The following is a 17,712-nucleotide window of genomic DNA, read 5'->3' on the forward strand; positions in this document are numbered from 1 at the left end:
GTGTGTTTTAATTTGGGTTATATGATAGTGGTCTTCTATATGGCTTCTTTATATTCCCTTTGTCCCAGGTAATCCTCCCCACATCATCTCTGCAATCTGTCTGTCCCTCACCTCCCCTACTGCTTAGACCTTTCCACCCATAGTGTCCCCCTCTTTACTATGCCTTTAGGCTCCTCCCTTAACGGGTCCCTCACAGCCAGAAACCACTCAGCCCATAGTTTGAAGGATCAAGAATGATAAAGCGGGGGCTGGTGAGATGGCTCAGTGGTTAAGAGCACCAGCTGCTCTTCCAGAGGTTATGAGTTCAAATCCCAGCAACCACATGGTGGCTCACAGCCATCCTTAATGAGATCTGATGCCCTCTCCTGGTGTGTCTGAGAACAGCTACAGTGTACTTACATATAATAATAAATAAATATTTAAAAAAAATGATAAAGCACCTGAAACATAGAACCAAAGACAATAAAGCTGTCGTAAAGAATTTTTTTAAGCTGTCATAAAGAAATTTTCTCATAGCCTTTCTCCCTGGACCATCCAGTTTCTCACTAATCTCCAGCTGAGTCACCTGTGTTAGTTGTCAACTGACACAAGAGCCAGGAGAGCTCAGCAGGGAAAGTCAGGCGTCTTGTATTGCTAGACTAGAAGTGGGGCAGAGACTGCTGCGGTTGTAGTGCACCTGCTGCTGTAGCAACAGTGCTGCTTATCTACCCATGAAAGTGTAGGGGGCGATAAGTACCTGTGCCCTTACAGGGTGCTAATGGGAATTATCTTAGTCCATTAGATTGGGTGGATTATAAACTTAAGTTTATTTCTCAAAGTTCTAAAGGATGAAAAATCCCACAGTTCAGTGTCTGGTTAGAGCTTATTTTTTTGGTTCATAAATGGAGTCTGACAATTGTCTTTACTGTTTTAAGAGGAAAGGTATCTTTCTGGTGTCTCTGTAATTTTATCCTGACTCAAGTACCTCCCCTTATCCCTACCTTCTAATACTGGCATGATGCCAATTAGGTTTTGACATATGAATTTGGGGGAGACATAAGCATTTGGACCACAGCAAATGTTATTTCTGAATAAAATGAATTGAGGTGATTGGTAGTATGTTTTGTTTTGGAGATAGGATCTTGCATAGGCAGGCTATCCCCCATCAAATTTGTTTTGTGACCAAGGTTGACTTTGACCATCTGCTTCCACCTCTGGGGTGCTGAGATTATATGCATACAACACCACACCCACCCACTTCACTGTGATTCTTAGAATAGTATCCTTGTATTATTCTGTAGTATATGAGTGTTGTGGTCTATATTTAAGTTGGATTTGGAAGGGTAGTTTTTTGAGGGCAGGGTTTCTGTGGGGGGTGGGGGGGAAGGGGGTTGGCTATCCTGGAAACTCACTGTGTGGACCAGGCTGACCTCAAACTCAAGAGATCTGCATGTACCACCTCACCCAGCATTCAAGTTGAACTTTTTATTCATACATTTGAATAAGATGAACTCATCACATGGACTTAATTGAGTGAAGTTGTTTTCTTAAAAAAGTGTAAAATTTAAGCAGAGCTCTAGAGTTAAGAACATGTCTAATGTAACTCAATCGAATGTATTCTACTCAGGTGGATGTAAATTAAATTGAGACTAAGTGGTCCTGCCTAATGCTTTATGACATCCTTTCCTCTGTTTCATTAGTAGATACCTCTCTGTGAATCTCTAAGTGATCATCTAGTTGCACTGCTATTATCATATCTTTTTCTTTTTTTTTTGGTTTTTTGAGACAGGGTTTCTGTGTAGCCCTGGCTGTCCTGGAACTGAATCTGTAGACCAGGCTGGCTTGAACTCAAAAATCTGCCTGCCTCTGCCTCCCAAGTGCTGAGATTAAAGGCATGTGCCACCACTGCCCGACCTCATAATCTTGGTTTTTTTGTTGTTGTTGTTGTTTTGTTTTTTTTAAATCTGGTTTTATAGAAGAAAAGGGATTGGGAGACTTTTCTAGGTTAATGAAACTCAAGAGATTTCAAACTAAATGCAGTACTTGAAGCTTTAGTCTCTGGATGCCATAGGAAATGGGCATGAAAACGTTGGAGACATTTTAAATACATATATGCTAGAAAATATCAGAAATGCATTCTTTTCTTAAGTAGTGATGGTGCATGAGTTGTTAGAGATGCGTCTGATATAGCTAGGTTAGAATATAATGACATAGAAGTCACCTACAGCTTACAGGTAAGGTAGTCATAGCCGTGTGTTCATGGTGGCTGTACTAATATGTAATTACCATCTGAATGTTAAAGACTGAACTTTTATCCTAAACCTGAATGTTGACATCTTCACTCCCAGTTTTAAAAAGTTATTTAATATTACGTATGTGCATGAGCCACAGGTCACGTGTGAAGCTAGAGAACAATTTGTAGGGTAAGTTGGTTCTCTTTCAACCCTAATGTGGCTTCTAGGGATTAAACTCAGGTCTCCAGGGCTGAAAGGCAAGTAAGAGCCTTTACCCACTAAGCCATCCTGCCATCCTCAACCTCCAGTTTTATGGTATTATGCGATAAGGCCTTCAGTGGGTAATTAGCATTAGATGAGAGAGTGGGTAATTAGCATTAGACAGGGCCCGTAGGTGGAGATAAGCAAACTGCCTCCTTGGAAACCTGTTGGCGTTTGAGCCTCATCTCCAGGGCACTAAAGCACATGGCCATCTGCTTGCCTCCCATAGACAGACGCGTAATGCTGATTTCTTTAATTGCACAGGTGACCCATTGTTGTAGAACTGCAGTTACAGGATAGCACACTCAGAGTTTGGCTCTGCAGTGTCTCTCCAACTGATCTTGGAAACTTCCCAAACTTCTCCTTGTCTTAGTCTCTTTGTCTTTCAAGTAGGGATGTTTGTCCCAGTCTGCAGTGGGCTTTAGGAAATGAAATTAACCAGTGACATTAACTAGCTATCCTTCTCATCATTTCCTTTCTTAGGTAAAGAAAAAATTCTAGACTCAAACCTGTTTAAGGAGACAATGTCCACTAGGTGCCAGCAGCCACAGGGAAATAACATATCCCAAGCATCAGTAGTCAAAAAATTGGAAAAGTATAAGGAAACAAAACTGCAGCAGTAATAGTCAGTGCTCATATCTAAATATACGTTTTCTGAAATCCCTCCCCCAAACTAAGTGTGCAGCACAAGGTAGTAAAGCATCAGATAGGAAAATTTCTGTTTGGATTTGTGCTTCCAAGAGCCCTCTGTGGATGTGCTCTACTTACAAATAACTTCAACTTTTGTTTTGCAGAAACCTTCTTGGTTTTTGTTTGTTGCTTATTTTGCTAATAAGATGTGATTTGGAGCCGGGCAGTGGTGGCGCATACCTTTAATGCGAGCACCTGGGAGGCAGAGGCAGGTGGATTTCTGAGTTTGAGGCCAGCCTGGTCTACAGAGTGAGTCCAGGACAACAGGCAGGGCTACACAGAAACCCTGTCTCGAAAAACCAAAAAAAAAAAAAAAAAAAAAAAAAAAAAAAAGATGTGATTTGGAGAAGTACTCTCTTGAAAAACCAGCAATTTTGTATAACCATTGTCATTACAGACTATTCCTTAACTCAGCCTGTCATTCACTCACTAATTATTGAGTATTTGCTGTGTGTTTGACACTGCTGTAGGCACTGTGATAGAACTCTGGTTAGGTATGATACTGCTCCAGATGGATTGACAAGTTGTGATAACAGAGTTATCAGGTCAGCGACCAGAACACGTGATTGGGGGGAATTCATAAATCACCCCCTTTGACTGTGCTGCTGCAGTCACAGTTAGAACCTTGCCAGCTTACTCAAATGCTGGCTTTGTCACAGTGTCCACAATCCTTCCAACATACCATCTCAGAATTGCTGAAATGGTGACCCCCCTCCCCCTTGGGAGAAAAAACCACTCCCTGTGCTCCCAACTTTCACATCCTACCAACGATTAAGCTTTACAGCCTCTTGGAACTTGCCTTCATCTATTTTGATTTGCTTTTGAGAAAGGACCTCCCAAGCTGACCTCAAACTCATGGTTCTCCTGCCTTCACCTGCCTCATTTTGGGATTAGAGTGTACAGCATTGCATCTAGCTTGGAACTTGCTCTCTAGTGGGGTAAAACTGACAGTATTCACACAACAGTTAAACAACAATTTCAGACAGGTTCAATGCTCCGAAGTGCTTAGAGCAGGTCATTTAGTGTAAAGCACAAAACATGCTTAGAGTAGGGCATGGCACACGATGGAGAGCACATTCATCCTGTATGCTCAGGCAGAGAATATCTTGTTGGGAAGATGAGACCTGGGAAATAAGAAATGCATAGTCTTTACTTGAGAAAATTAGGCAAGAAGAAGAGCTAAGTGCAAAGGTGCTGAAGGATGTGGGCTGCTCTAAGACAGTTGCTTTTTCTTTGTTTTTGTTTTGTTTTGTTTTTGTTTGTTTGGTTGGTTGGTTTGGTTTGGCTTGGTTTGGTTTGGTTTGGTTTGGCTTGGTTTGGTTTGGTTTGGTTTGGTTTGGTTTGGCTTGGTTTGGTTTGGTTTTGCAAGATAGTGTTTCTCTGTACAGCCCAGATGGTCCTGGAACTCACTATGTAGACCAGGCTGATGTTGAACTTAGAGATCCTCCTGCCTCTGTATCCCAAGTGTTGGAATCAAAGGCATGCACCACCACCATCGCCACCTAGCTCTTTTAGTTGCTTACTTAACATTTTATTTGTATAAACACATCTTTAGCTTAACACATCCAAAACTGGAACTTAAGGTTTTTGAGTCCCTCTACCCTTCTGTAACAGACAAACTGAAGCATGGGGCTCTGTGGGGATAATCATGACCTCTGCCTTGTTCTTTGATACATAAAGTGTCATGGTTAATATTATTTGTGCTCTCTAAGATTCCTAGTTCTTCTCTTCCAGAACATTTGAAAGATTATATTTATGTACATCCTTTACTTTAGTTCCAGAAATATGAATGAAAATTCTGTGTTGCACCTGCCCCTTCCTTCCCAGACTCCACTTGTCTCCTTTCATCCCAATGTGATTATGTGTTGAAATGTGGATATCTGAGATAAAAATAGCCCGGAATGCTGACGCATGACATGGAGGAAACCTACCCCAGCAGTCACTCTGACCTCTGTGAACTTTCAACAAGGATAAAACTCTCTCCCCCTGCCCCCGTGTGTGTGTGTGTGTGTGTGTGTGTGTGTGTGTGTGTGTGTGTGTGTGTTTACTTTTGGAACCTAATCAAACCCATCCTGACTAAGTGCTATGTGACTACATATTTTTTGACAAATGTCTTCCAGCCTTTATTTCTGACTAACTGGCATCCATATGTCTCCCTAAACAGAGATTCTAGAACTGCAGTGTCCCACGCTATCCCTCTGCAATGTTCTCAATTTCAGTAATTATCGTGCATTTAGTTACTCAGTCAGATTCCAAAGCAAAGAGCAATTATCTTAATTCCTTTTCTTCCTCAACACTAAGCCTGATCAATAAGAGTTTCTAAATGTGTCTCTCATACATCCTGAACCTCTACAATCAGCTTCTTCCTCTTCCTGCTTTCAGACTTGGGATAGCATAGGAATTCTAGCCCCTCCCCCCTTGCCATCTAGTTTGTTCTACTGAGAACTAAAATGATAGGTTCTCTTGTAGCCTTTGGGGAAGATGCCCTGCACATAAAAATAAAACAATCTGCATTTCTCAGAAAACCTTTTAAAAAATGTAAATCTGGCCAGATATGATGGCCCCACCACTCAGAAGGATCTCTTGAGTTCAAGGCCAGCCTGGTCTATAGAGTGAATGCCAGAGCTACACAGAGAAATCCTGTTTCAAAAAAAACATAAACAAACAAACAAACAAACTGGAAATTTGATTCTATTTTTTTCTGTTTAAAACACTCTCTCTAGCTGGGTGTGGTGGTGTTCAACTTTAATCCCAGAACTCAGGAGACAGAGGAAGGAGGATCTCTGAGTTCAAAATGAGCCTGGTCTCCAGAGTGAGTTCCAAGACAGCCAGGGAGAGCTACACAGTGAAACCCTGTCTTGAAAAGTATACTTTTAGATGTTGTGGGCAACCTTCTTGACTTCCTTGTCTCCTGCTACACTCCAATTCTAGACCACACCCCTCCTGCTACACTCCAGTTCTAGACCACACCCCTCCTGCTACACTCCAGTTCTAGACCACACCCCTCCTGCTACACTCCAGTTCTAGACCACACCCCTGTACCAAACTGCATTGTTTTATGCTTTCAGAGTCCATGCTGGTGGTTCTACTTACAGACTGCCAGGGTCTATGTGTGCCAGTTCCCTCTGTTAATCTCTTTGAATAGCTGCCAAATATCTCCCATCAAAGCCATCAAAGGCACTTCCACAGTAACTAGTCTGACCTCCAGGGCCATGGCTTCTGCAGCCACAGGTATAAACAGTTGAAAATTTTACATTGCATGGTAGTATCATTGATAACAATTAACTTATTTATTATTTCAGGGGGAATTTTTTTGTTTTGTTTCTTTACAGTGCTGGAAATTGAGCCCAGGGCCTTGTATATGTGAAGCATTGACTACTGAGCTAAACCCCAGACTATCCAGAAAGGAATGTGAATGTTTTCAACACAAAGGAACACCATTTGCCATGATCTGATTAATATGTTGATTACATATATTAAAATATACTGTACCTTATAGACATGTACAATTATGTCAATTTAAAAGCCTTAATGTTTGAAAAAAGTTTTATTTGTATTCAACCAGCAGACTTGTGTTTCTTCAAAATGTAGTGTAATTAAACTCACAATATGTACGCTGGGTCGGGTACTGTCATTAATACAGAGATGATGTGAAGTCCAGGACTGCTGGTGTAGTGGTACACACCTGTAGTTCCTAGGCCGATCCTCTGTGGATACAGAAGGATGAGTGCTTTTCTTGGTATATTTGCTTCTCTGTTAATCATTTCCCACATTAAACTATGAATTTCATTAGAACGGAGAGTGTATCTGCTTTGTTTACTGTTCCCCAAATGCCCAGTCCCTAGTCTCTATGCCAGTTATAAAACAGGTACATGGTAAAGGATTATTGAATACATGAATGAGGAGCTGACAGAGGACCTAGTGCCTCAGTTTAAGGGTCCGGAAGCTGACGAAACAAAGGATGTTGATCTCCACATTTCTCCTAGTAGCTTGTTAGCTTCGTTAAATGAGGTGACTAGCTGTCTGGATAGGCTAGCCACCCAGTGTGGAGGAGAGCAGAGGCACCACACTCCCAAAGTTCCAAGCGCTTTAATTCCTTGGGAGGAGGTGGCAGAAACATAGAGCCCTCATTTACTAAAGCTTGTTATTTTGCCACAGACATTTAATAACTGGTTTAAACAAAAATATTAAGCAATCTCTTCTTTGTTTTAGAGACTGCGTGTTCCTTTTTTATGAGCAAGTAAAACCACAAAAAGTCAGTAAATTCCAAGTGCACACATATTTATAAGGGAAGAGTAACTGATTTAACTCAGTACTCTCTCTCCCATGTTTTTAAATAGCACATATTTCTTTCTCTTGATTATTAAAGTAAGGCTTTGTATAATTATATACAATACTAAAATCCTGAAAGGATAAACTATGGAAACAATCACATCAATGGAACTGGCTTTTATTTCTAAATCACAAAAGCTACTATGTCTTCTTTCATCTCTTACTCTCTCCTTGGGAGAAAAAAAAAAGAAACAAAAACAAAAGCTTCATTCATCTCTACTTTAATTTCCTCTGAATCTATTTCTAGCTACCTAGGTCAGCTGATTGGATTAGCCAGGTAATGTAACCCACCACTTTGCCTTTATCTCTTACCAGATAAGATTAAAATCCAAGCTCCTTCATGCAGTCTGTGAGGCCCTTCCTTATCTGGCTCCTGTCCACCTTCCAGCCTTTCTCACCACTTCCTTCCCTGACTCAACTGAGAGCTTACAGACAAAGGCCGTGGACTAATAGAAGTCTTGACTGTGTCCAGACCTTTCCTACTCTAACCAGAAATGTGGGAGTGCCACATGCTACGAAAGGTGTTGAGAGCCACTCCAGGATTCTTAGTCTCGTTAATCAAAGAATGCAAGAACTGACTCAGAAGAAAGGTCCAGGACAGTTTTATTAAGAGTTTAAAAGAAAAAAACCTGAGGCCGACAAGCTTAACTCTCAGTAGCTGTCTAGAGGAGGAAGGTGAAGAGAAAGAGAGAAACCTATGCAATTTGAATTAATAATGAAGTAATTAGTAATAAATCGGTAATGGAGGTCAAGCCACATGGCAGTCAGAAGACACCTGACAAAAGATGAAGGGGGGCTTCAGAGAGAAAGGAAGGAGGCCTACAGTGTCGTGTTTAGGAAAAGAAAAAAAGAAAAAGTGCTTGGAAAAGCAGATATGCTTGGCAAGGCCATGGCTCCATGCTCCATGAGCAATACACTAGGCCCAGAATTTCTGTGAAAGAAAAGTAATTATCTCAAAACAAACAAACAAACAACGTATTTCACTAAAAGAATTTTCTTCCCATCTCTTTAGCTTTTGAATTAGGTGAATCCATCTTCCCAAGGAATGGTCCCTTAATCCAGTGGTTGACCAGTCCAACTGGATTAACCTTTATATTTGGGGTAGCATGGACTGTAGGAGCACCCCACACACAACTCCAGGTAACCTTTCATGATTTATACTCCTAACACCTCACACAAGCAGAGCTACTTGCAATTAGGTGCAGAATTCAGAGAGGATAAGGAGGAAGTGAACAAGACCACAGGGGAGGGTTCAGTAATCTTCCCGACCCCTTTCTACATGGAAGGATCAACAGGCAACGCCCAACCCCTAGGCCACTTACAAGTGGTCAAGCTGTCCTGACAAAGGACAGTTATGGTGAAGACATTGTTCAACACAAATGCCAGCCTCACTGGTCACCTACAACAAAGGCCAGCCTCACTGGTCACATAGAGCAGAGGACAGCCTCACTGGTCACATAGAGCAGAGGACAGCCTCACTGGTCACATAGAGCAGAGGATAGCCTCACTGGTCACATAGAGCAGAGGACAGCCTCACTGGTCACATAGAGCAGAGGACAGCCTCACTGGTCACATAGAGCAGAGGACAGCCTCACTGGTCACATAGAGCAGAGGACAGCTTCACTGGTTAGGCTGGTTGGCTAGCAATTCATACTAATACTCCTTCACATCTAGCTTTGTAGATGTCCTGCCGTGTGGTCTAGAGCTCCTTATGCATGGGTGGTACTAGGTAGAAATGAAGCTGCAGAAGAAAGGTATTTTCTCCATGGAGACTCCCTGGAAGTCAGTGCAAACAAGACTAAAGTGTTCATGATAACAGAAGTTTAATATCAGGTGTGATCTCTCAACTCCCAAAGTCCTTGTTCAGCCAGAAGTCTGAGGGCGATGTCACGCAGCAAGGCTTACCTGACTCTAGAGTATCTTTTCAAAGGGGCTGTATTGGTCTCCTTTCTGATGCTATGATAAAACTGACCAAAAGCACCTTGGGCAGAAAAGGGATTATTTGGTTTGTCCTTCCATTTAGCAATCTATCAGCCAGGGCAGGAGCGCAGGGACCCTGGAGGCATGGACTGAAACAGAGGCCATGAAGGAATGTTGCTTGTTTCCAGGCTACCTTTCTTATACCTCCAAGGACCATCTACCTAGAAATGTCGCTACCCACAGTGGGCTAGGCCTTCCCACATCAGTCAACAACTTAAAAAACAGCACATAGGCATACCTATAGCCCATCTGCTGGAAGAATTTCCTCAACTGAGTTTCCCTATCAGTTCCTTCCAGGTGACTCTAGTTTATGTCAAGTTGACAAAAACCAGCCATTAAGAGATTGAGATTGAGACTCCTCAGATGGCGTCTTGTGCTTGTGGGATTAAACTTGATTTTGATGGTTGAATCTGTGCATGAGAGAAAATTGTAGAGAGCTGTACGAGCATGTGATTTCAACTATGATGAGCTGTGAGTGAGCCTGGCACTCTGTATTAGGACCAATGTACTGTAGTTCCGAAGTGTTCCAATTTGGGGAGACTAGATGATGGGCGCTTGAGAATCTTACTATTTCTTCAAAACTTCCTGTGAAAGTATGATCATCTCAATATAAATGTTTTACATGAAGGTGGAAGAAACTCAAAGTATCAGAAAGTTAATCTTCAACAATACATTGTGACTGGCTTTAAGCTGCAAGAGCTTATACAGAAACAGTAAAGTCAACAGTACTCTTGAAGAGAAGGATGAAACAGGTTACCTCGGTTGCTACAGAGGCTGAAGTCCCCGGTCACTATACAGGAGGAATGCTCTCTTAGCATCAAAGTCAGTCTCCAGCCCTTTTCTTGAAAACCAGGTAATCAGGCAGTTGAGCTGTGGTAGAACTTAGCTATAGTTCTAGAAGTTCAGAAAACACTGTCTTATAAAACTGCCATTCTTTACCCATGTCAACCTTAGCCAACGTCACTAACTGCCACTTACCTCTGTCATCTAGAAATACACATTGGATATCTAATGTGTATCGGCACTCACGCTCTTGGGTGCCTGAAATGTGTCAGGAACAAAATAAAGAACTCTGTCATATGGTGGGCTTTATATCTAGTATAGGAAAGAGGCGGAAGGAGAAACTAAACAGTATATGTGAATAACAGTTCATACCAGAAGATGATGACTCTTACAGTAAGAAGACACGGGGCCAAGGAAGGAGGCCCAAGAACTTAGGAGATGTCATTGTGCAGAACAAGAGAGACTCTTGCTTGTATCTGTGAATTTTAAAGGATATGCATAAGATCAGTCCTCTATTTTGAGTTTTCTTTTCCTCGTGCTCCTGATGTCTCATTACCCCAGCATTTCTTTCTGCGTCCTCCTCCTCACCATCTTCTTCTGTCTGCCCTTTAACTTCTCCCTTTGCTCATGCCTTTTGGCTCTCCATCACGTCTCTCCATCAGTGCCATTCTCTCCATTGTCACTTTCTAACATCTTTAGGTTCTGCTGACTTTCTCACCTAACTATAGCTGTCTCTCCCATTCTTTCTAGACACTCATCATTATCATTATGCGGTTTGCTGGTGGGTGAAATTTGTATAATTAAACTAAACATGCCTGGGATTCTTTTTCTTTTTTTTTCTTTTTAAGATTTATTTTATTTATTTATGGTTGTACAGGTGGCCGTGAGCTATCATGTGTGTGGCTGCTGGGAATTGAACTCAGGACCTCTACCAGCCCTGCTCGATCCTGCCCCAGTTGCTCCGGCCCCACGCTCCAGCATAATACACTGTAGCTGTCTTCAGATGCACCAGAAGAGGGCGTCAGATTTCATTACGGGTGGTTGTGAGCCACCATGCGGTTGCTGGGATCCGGACTCAGGACCTTCAGAAGAGCAGTCAGTGCTCTTACCCGCTGTGCCATCTTGCCAGCCCACATGCCTGGGATTCTAATGTTCATGTTTTTTGCATGATAAGTGTGTCCTGTTCTTGCCTGACACAGAGGCAGAATAATTTTATTGATTATCATCTTGGAGACCTAAATCCCTAATAAAGCAACCCAATATTTCTGAAACATGGAAGATAACTCATAGGAATGTCCATAGTGGAGCACTATTCATGAAAACTAGGACTACAAACAACACAAGTAATAACCAGTTGAGTGGCTTAATATTTGAAAAGTAGAACAGCCCATAACAGGAGATCCAGTGAATGGCTGCTGATGCAGAGACACATGAATCCTCAGAACTCTAACCATCAAGTAAGACAAGGGGAAGATGAAATAGTTATAATTATTTCTTTCAAATAAAACAGGTTTTAGCAGGTATGGTGATATATATCCATAATCCCAGCACTCAAGCAAGTGAGATGGGAAAATATAATTCAAGAACAGCTTTGGCTACAAAACTCAGGTCTCAAAACAATAAAATGGGTTATAGAAATGAAGACAACTGCCATTCTAGTGACAATGGCTAAGAGATAGTATGGGAAGGTTTCTGGGAGCAGGGTATGCTTGTGTGTTAATGTAGGTATAAACTAACTGGGATGTACTCATTTTGTGAAGTTTCTCTAAGTAGTATATTATAATTTGTACAAAGAGAGAGCACGTGTGTGTGTATGTGTATGTGTGTGTTTGTACATGTGTGTGCATGTGTACTCGTGCACATGCACTTGTGTGGTACTGGGTTGAAATGTTCGCTTAAAATGGTGAAAGCTATTGTATAAAATACTCTGGCAGTGGTTTGGGTGAGAAGCAGGAGAGCTCAGGTCTCCGAGGAGCATTGCCTACTGCGCTGATGAGTCTACAGCGTGAAATGACAGGACAGGGAGACAAGGGAGGACAGCAAAATAGGGTGACAGTGGCCAACCAGGAAGGCCAGATGACACATTAGGTAGGGTAAAAGGTAACATGGGGGCAGACTTAGTAACACACACCTGTGTGCTCTGCACTGAGGAGACCGAGACTGGCCTGGACAGAAGAAACACCAAAACCAAAACCAAAGATAACTTTACATTTATTGAATAACACATATAAATATTTCCAGATTTCCCTTGGTTTGTTTCATTTGCTATTGAATTATATATGCAATATAAAATGTTAGAAATTTAACAAAGGACAACTTTAATTTCAAGTCAAATTTTCATAGACAATACACACTACACAATATTCTTGTTAGTCATAAAATGCATGAGAGTATTCCTATAGTGTGCGGTGACACAGTCTTCTATAGTCACTGTGGACCTAAGATTTTACAAGACTCAAGCTTTATTGTAACATGGAACTTTGGTATTTCCTTTAAAGAAAAAAAACTGTACTTGACTCTTTTGAGCAGAGGTAGTCCTCGAGTTTGTGCAAGACTATTATTACACAGTCTTTAGAGATGTGATTTGTTGCCATTATAAGTTAGTGTCCCTATAAGGATGAGATATGATTGTGGGTATGCCCTGGTCAGCTAGAGCCAGAGTGCATGGTCAGCTACCCAGATGTGGTGGCTGTCATCTTCCTTCAGAAGTTGACACCTAGCTTCTCACTGTATTTAAGAGGAAACCAGGAATAGAATAGAACGTTATGCCTTTGGGATACCAAGCACACCTAGGAATGTCATACATCTGTGCCAGAGTGCCCTATGGCTCACAAGCTGGACATCTCAACTAAGGCTGAGTACAGTACAGTATGAACTAGGTATTTAGTGCAGAACACCAAAATCTATTACGTGGATACCTAGAAATTGTTGGTACTCAGAAAACATTAAGTTAAAAAAAAAGCTAAGAAATAGTCTGGCTTAAAATGTATATTTTTAAATATACACTTCCAAGATGCAAGATAGTTGAGGAAAGTCAAGGCAGGCACTCAATATTCCAGTGCGTATATTCCGAACTGAGTTCTAAATTTTTGTATTGATTGCATTTCAAAGAATGCCTTGTCTTTAAAAATTCACATTAAACATAGATGACTATGGATAGTTTGCTTTTTAGGTTGTTTTTAAAGTGGTTAGAATTCCATTTCTGACTGTTTTCTCTGAGTACTATTAAATAGTTAGAGAAAAGCTCATTCTCATCACTATGATCTTCTGTCAAAAAGGATTTGGTCAAAATTGTCTTTGTGTTGTTTTTTAAAAATATGGTCTCAGTAAGTAGTCCAAAAGACTATGAAGTCTTGCTCCTCCTGCCTCAGCCTCTCAAGGTCCAGGATTGCAGGGGAGTACCACCATGCCTGGCTTTTATGTCAGGTGCTAAGGAGAAGAGAGCTTATCTGCCATTAGACAAGGAGCACCTAGATACAATAGGCTAAGCTAAAACTGCACTTTAGCAGGGTGATGGTGGCGCAGGCCTTTAATTACAGCACTGATTAGGGACCAGCCTGGTCTACAGGACAGCCAGGGCTACACAGTGAAACCCTGTCTTGAAAGAAACAAAAACAAACCAACCAACAAACAAGTCGAATAGATTATAGGGATTGGAGAGATGGCTCAGTGATTAAAAGCACGTGTTGCTTTTGCAGAGGACCTGGGTTCAATTCCCAACACCTATATGGTGGCTTGCAGTCATCTATAACTCCATTCCCAGGAGATCTGATGCCCTTTTCTAACTTCTTGAGCACCAACCACACACATATATGTGAACAAAACACTCATACATAAAATAAATAAAATCATTTTTAAAAGATGGGTTTTATTTTATTTAAAGCTCATTCATGAGTACATAGTCATTCTACTTTAGCTTTCTCACTGCAACCAACACAACACATGGATTTCAGAGTCAGTCAGGAATCTCTGTGATTAGTCCTTCCTAAGTCACATGCCCATAGAAGCCATTGGATCAACCTAACAGAGACAGATGGAACCCTTGTGGACACGGACAGCAAACCTGCCTTGGTATGGGCAGCACAGAGTGAGTCACAGCAGCCCGTCCAGACATTGCTAATTCTCAGGGATAATTCTCCTGGTTTTGGATATTTTACAGCTAAGCTGTTTGTTTCTGCATTAAAACAGAGAAATGACAAGTGTCTCTCATGTGATGCCTAAGAAGCTTCAGACTGTATATATTTCAATGTAACAGTAGGTGGCCGCTGAAGTGCAAATAAACAGTCAGTGCAGAAAACACTTGCAGAGAATATGGGCTGATGGCCAGGTTCTGTCTAGCAGTCCTCTCTCAGGACGCAAGTCTACGCATGGCCTGTGGAAGAGAAGGGAAGATGAAATATTGACCAACTCAGTTCTCCTTGGGGCTACGTCATCTTTTATTAAAAAATGTTTTTCTAGCATTTGGTTGCTTAATTTTAGCAAGGTATGTATCTTCAATAAAAGGAGAGGAGACAATTCCAACCCCCATGCTTCTAATTGGAGTTATGTAAAGCAGTGATTACTGTCCACTGGGCGTAAGTACAAAGCACTCCTCTTTACAGAGTCTTCAGTTTTCACCAAGCTGTGTTATCATCCCTATTTTGCATGCAGATACTGAAATCAAGCAGGGTTGTGCTGGCTAAACAGCCAGCCAGTAAGTACCAGGTTCAAACTGGTCCAAACTGCTACATAACCTTAGAAGCCATAGCTGAAGGTCATTTTATATGGAAATTAGTAGCTATCTATTCCACTGTGACAGCCACTCAAGTTCCTTTATTTTATGTTTGCTTATTTGGTTTTTGGGGCAAGATCTCTAGCCCAGGTTAACCTCAAACCCCAGATGTAGCTGTGGATACCCTTCAACTTCTGATCTTCATTGTCTCCACCTCCAAAGCGCAGGGATCACAGGTACACATGGTGATGCCAATTTATCCTGTGCCGGGAATTGAACCCAGGACCTCATAGAGTCATAAATTACCAAGGCTTGGTTAGTCATGACTTTCATAGATTTTTTTTAAGCTGATGGGCCAACACACAAGGTTTGTGATTTTTAACCCAACATTACTTTTCTCCACAAAATTCTCAGCCTGACTACCACAGAGGTTTGAGTACTGCCTAGTGCTTTTCATCAGGACCTGGTAAGTCATAGCTTGCTTATCAGGCTTGCCTTCCCCTCGGGTTAGAGAGTGAATATGTGAGATGACATAGTTAACCCAAAACTGTTAATAAACTGGAGCCAAGATGCAATCTAGCAGAACCGCATCTGGCCTTGCATTTGAAGCATAAGCCAGTCACCTAAGTATGAGTGGAGAACCCTGGCCCATCACTGTTTGTGTGCAGATGCACATGTCTTTTTAATTCCTGTTCAGTAGAGCCCAAGATTTTGATGTAGCTGTAGTAAAAACAGACATCTTCTAAATATCTTGAGCTCAAAATAGTCATAATTGCATGGTTTCCATAGCACCGGATTACTTGTAGGTCCCCTTTTTGGCCGATGAAACACTTCCAGACTGCTTATCTGTAAGAGTGACAGGAGTTGAAAGAGCTGCTCTTGGAGTCTAGTGGAGACAGAGCTGCTATCAGTAACTGATAGCTCGGCCCGAGGGATGACCCATGTTGCTAGGGGAAGTACAGCTTGGTGTTTAGTACACAAAGGCTGAGGTTTTTTGTTTGTTTGTTTGGTTGGTTTTTTGTTTGTTTTGTTTTGTTTTTCTCTGTATAGCCCAAGCTGTCCTAGAACTCAACTTTGTAGACCAGACTGGCCTCGAACTCAGAAATCCGCCTGCTTCTGCCTCCCAAGTGCTGGGATTAAAGGCGTGCGCCACGCGCTCCCCCCCCCCCCCAGAGCTACGTTCATTTTTATAAACACAATTAACAGGGATTTCTAGCCTTGGAAAAGTCCCTTGGGACCTCACTGGTTGCTAGTGTCTGGAAATGTTCACAGAAAAGCTAAATTAATCGAATTAGGTCAATGGAGGAGGGATTTCTTCATGGGCTGGGATATCACATTATTTGTTTCTAAGAATACTTTCAGCCTATAATTTTTTTTAATTACTTCTCAGCCTTTTGACTAAGATCAAGCATAACATTTCCTTTTTATTTACACCCTTTGGTGATTTTGTGATAAATTCTCTGATTTTTCGTTGTTGCTCTCAATTCTCTTAGAAGTGAAGCCCTAAAGTTACACAGATTCTCCAGGTTCAGTCAACTAGGAAAGAGTCTGATGGAAGGGCACAGGAACAGCCTCAGCCTGGCTAACAGGAGATGTGTGAGCCATCACTGGCCAAATGAAGAAAGGCCCTGTACTCCTGAGTTAGAACTCTCCTGTGTCCCCTTTCTCTACCCCATAGCCTTAGGTCTCTAGGAAGAAGTATGCTTTGAATTCAATGTAAAATGAGAACTGGCCTATAGCTACCAGTCACTGGTTATTTCTGAGTGCTCCAAGTCTGTGAATTTCCAGTTTCTGTTTCTCTACGTAGCTACAACTTTCAGATGTTTTTGGATTTTCCCAGGTGGATCTTAAACCTATTCACTGCTTGCTTACTCAGTTTATTCAAGATTACAGGCAGCCAGGCAGTGGTGGCACACGCCTTTAATCCCAGCGCTTGGGAGGCAGAGGCAGGCAGATTTCTGAGCTTGAGGCCAGCATGGTCTACAGAGTGAGTTCCAGGACAGCCAGGGCTACACAGAGAAACCCTGTCTCGAAAAACCAAAAAAAAAAAAAAAAAAAAAAAAAAAAAAAAAAGATTAAATGCAATTATTTTTTACAAAAGAAGACAATGACCATACCTCATCCTGAACATCAAGTTCTTCCTCATTCATCTCTGCTTCCATCAGATCAAGAGGATCTTTACAGTCTTGAATGAGAGTGATCTTGACAAAGAGAACATACACAGTGTTTATTGAAAATGCAATAGCATCAAAATACAGCAAACACCACTGAAGATGATTTGAAACTTTGCTAGTAATCTCATCTGCAATCTGTATACTTCAGAATTCACTTCTAATTTCTTGTTCTTCCATAGTTCTCATCTTGGGATTTTCCTGTTACCATTTTTTTTTTTTTTTAGATTTAAATGTGAGCTGATCCAGTTCTCCATTGTAGTAAGTCCTCTAACAGTCCCCCTTTCTGACCTCTGATGTGTGGCACCTCTTAGCAAGATATCTCCACTGCCTTCAACCAGGAAGTCTTTTGACAACTAACCTAAGATCACTTGAAAACGCTTTGAGTACACTGTGATTACACTGTGATAGGCTGGTGACTGAGGACAGTGTAAGCTCTCAACTTGAACTGAGTGGAACGTAATTTTATTGAAGGAGGAGTTGAAGGAGGTGTAAGTATAGATTGTGACTATTCATGGGGTAGACCAAAGGATGGAAGAGGCTCTTATCCCTCCATCCACACTATCCTTCC

At 41.6% G+C, this 17,712-nt stretch overlaps 2 protein-coding genes and 2 long non-coding RNA genes across 10 annotated transcripts in view; 1 reads left to right on the forward strand and 3 right to left on the reverse strand.

The window, feature by feature from the left end:
• Cbll1 (Cbl proto-oncogene like 1) overlaps positions 1 to 10,335 on the reverse strand; it is a 32,663-nt gene extending 22,328 nt beyond the window's left edge. For 3 of the 4 annotated variants that reach the window (XM_031355782.1, XM_031355781.1, XM_031355780.1), the window contains exon 1: positions 10,234 to 10,335. In XM_031355782.1, the coding sequence (XP_031211642.1) occupies positions 10,234 to 10,294 (61 nt within the window). In that variant the 5' untranslated portion in view covers positions 10,295 to 10,335. The remainder of the gene's footprint in view (positions 1 to 10,233) is intronic. The other variant, XM_031355779.1, reaches the window with a different exon arrangement.
• LOC116079769 overlaps positions 1 to 17,712 on the forward strand; it is an 83,508-nt gene that overhangs the window by 8,066 nt on the left and 57,730 nt on the right. Inside the window, exons 2-4 of one of the 4 annotated variants that reach the window (XR_004114146.1) lie at positions 8,509 to 8,636; positions 10,105 to 10,329; positions 11,137 to 11,530. The exons of 2 other annotated variants lie outside the window; for them this stretch is intronic. This is a non-coding gene — a long non-coding RNA (uncharacterized LOC116079769). Of the gene's footprint in view, positions 1 to 6,496; positions 6,960 to 8,508; positions 8,637 to 10,104; positions 10,330 to 11,136; positions 11,531 to 17,712 lie in introns of those variants that run through there. One more of the 4 variants, XR_004114145.1, reaches the window with a different exon arrangement.
• Positions 4,162 to 6,881, reverse strand: LOC116079770. Its single transcript, XR_004114149.1, has 2 exons — positions 6,771 to 6,881; positions 4,162 to 4,288 (listed from the first exon to the last, which is right to left on the reverse strand). It is a non-coding gene; the product is annotated as an uncharacterized LOC116079770 (long non-coding RNA).
• Slc26a4 (solute carrier family 26 member 4) overlaps positions 14,505 to 17,712 on the reverse strand; it is a 39,207-nt gene continuing 35,999 nt past the window's right edge. Inside the window, exons 19-20 of the mRNA XM_031355790.1 lie at positions 17,088 to 17,171; positions 14,505 to 14,631 (exon numbers count right to left, since the gene is read on the reverse strand). Coding sequence (XP_031211650.1) covers positions 14,608 to 14,631; positions 17,088 to 17,171 — 108 coding nt within the window. The 3' untranslated portion in view covers positions 14,505 to 14,607. The remainder of the gene's footprint in view (positions 14,632 to 17,087; positions 17,172 to 17,712) is intronic.

This window comes from Mastomys coucha, unplaced genomic scaffold, assembly GCF_008632895.1.
Source record: "Mastomys coucha isolate ucsf_1 unplaced genomic scaffold, UCSF_Mcou_1 pScaffold6, whole genome shotgun sequence".
In the NCBI taxonomy this organism is placed as follows: Eukaryota; Metazoa; Chordata; class Mammalia; order Rodentia; family Muridae; genus Mastomys; species Mastomys coucha.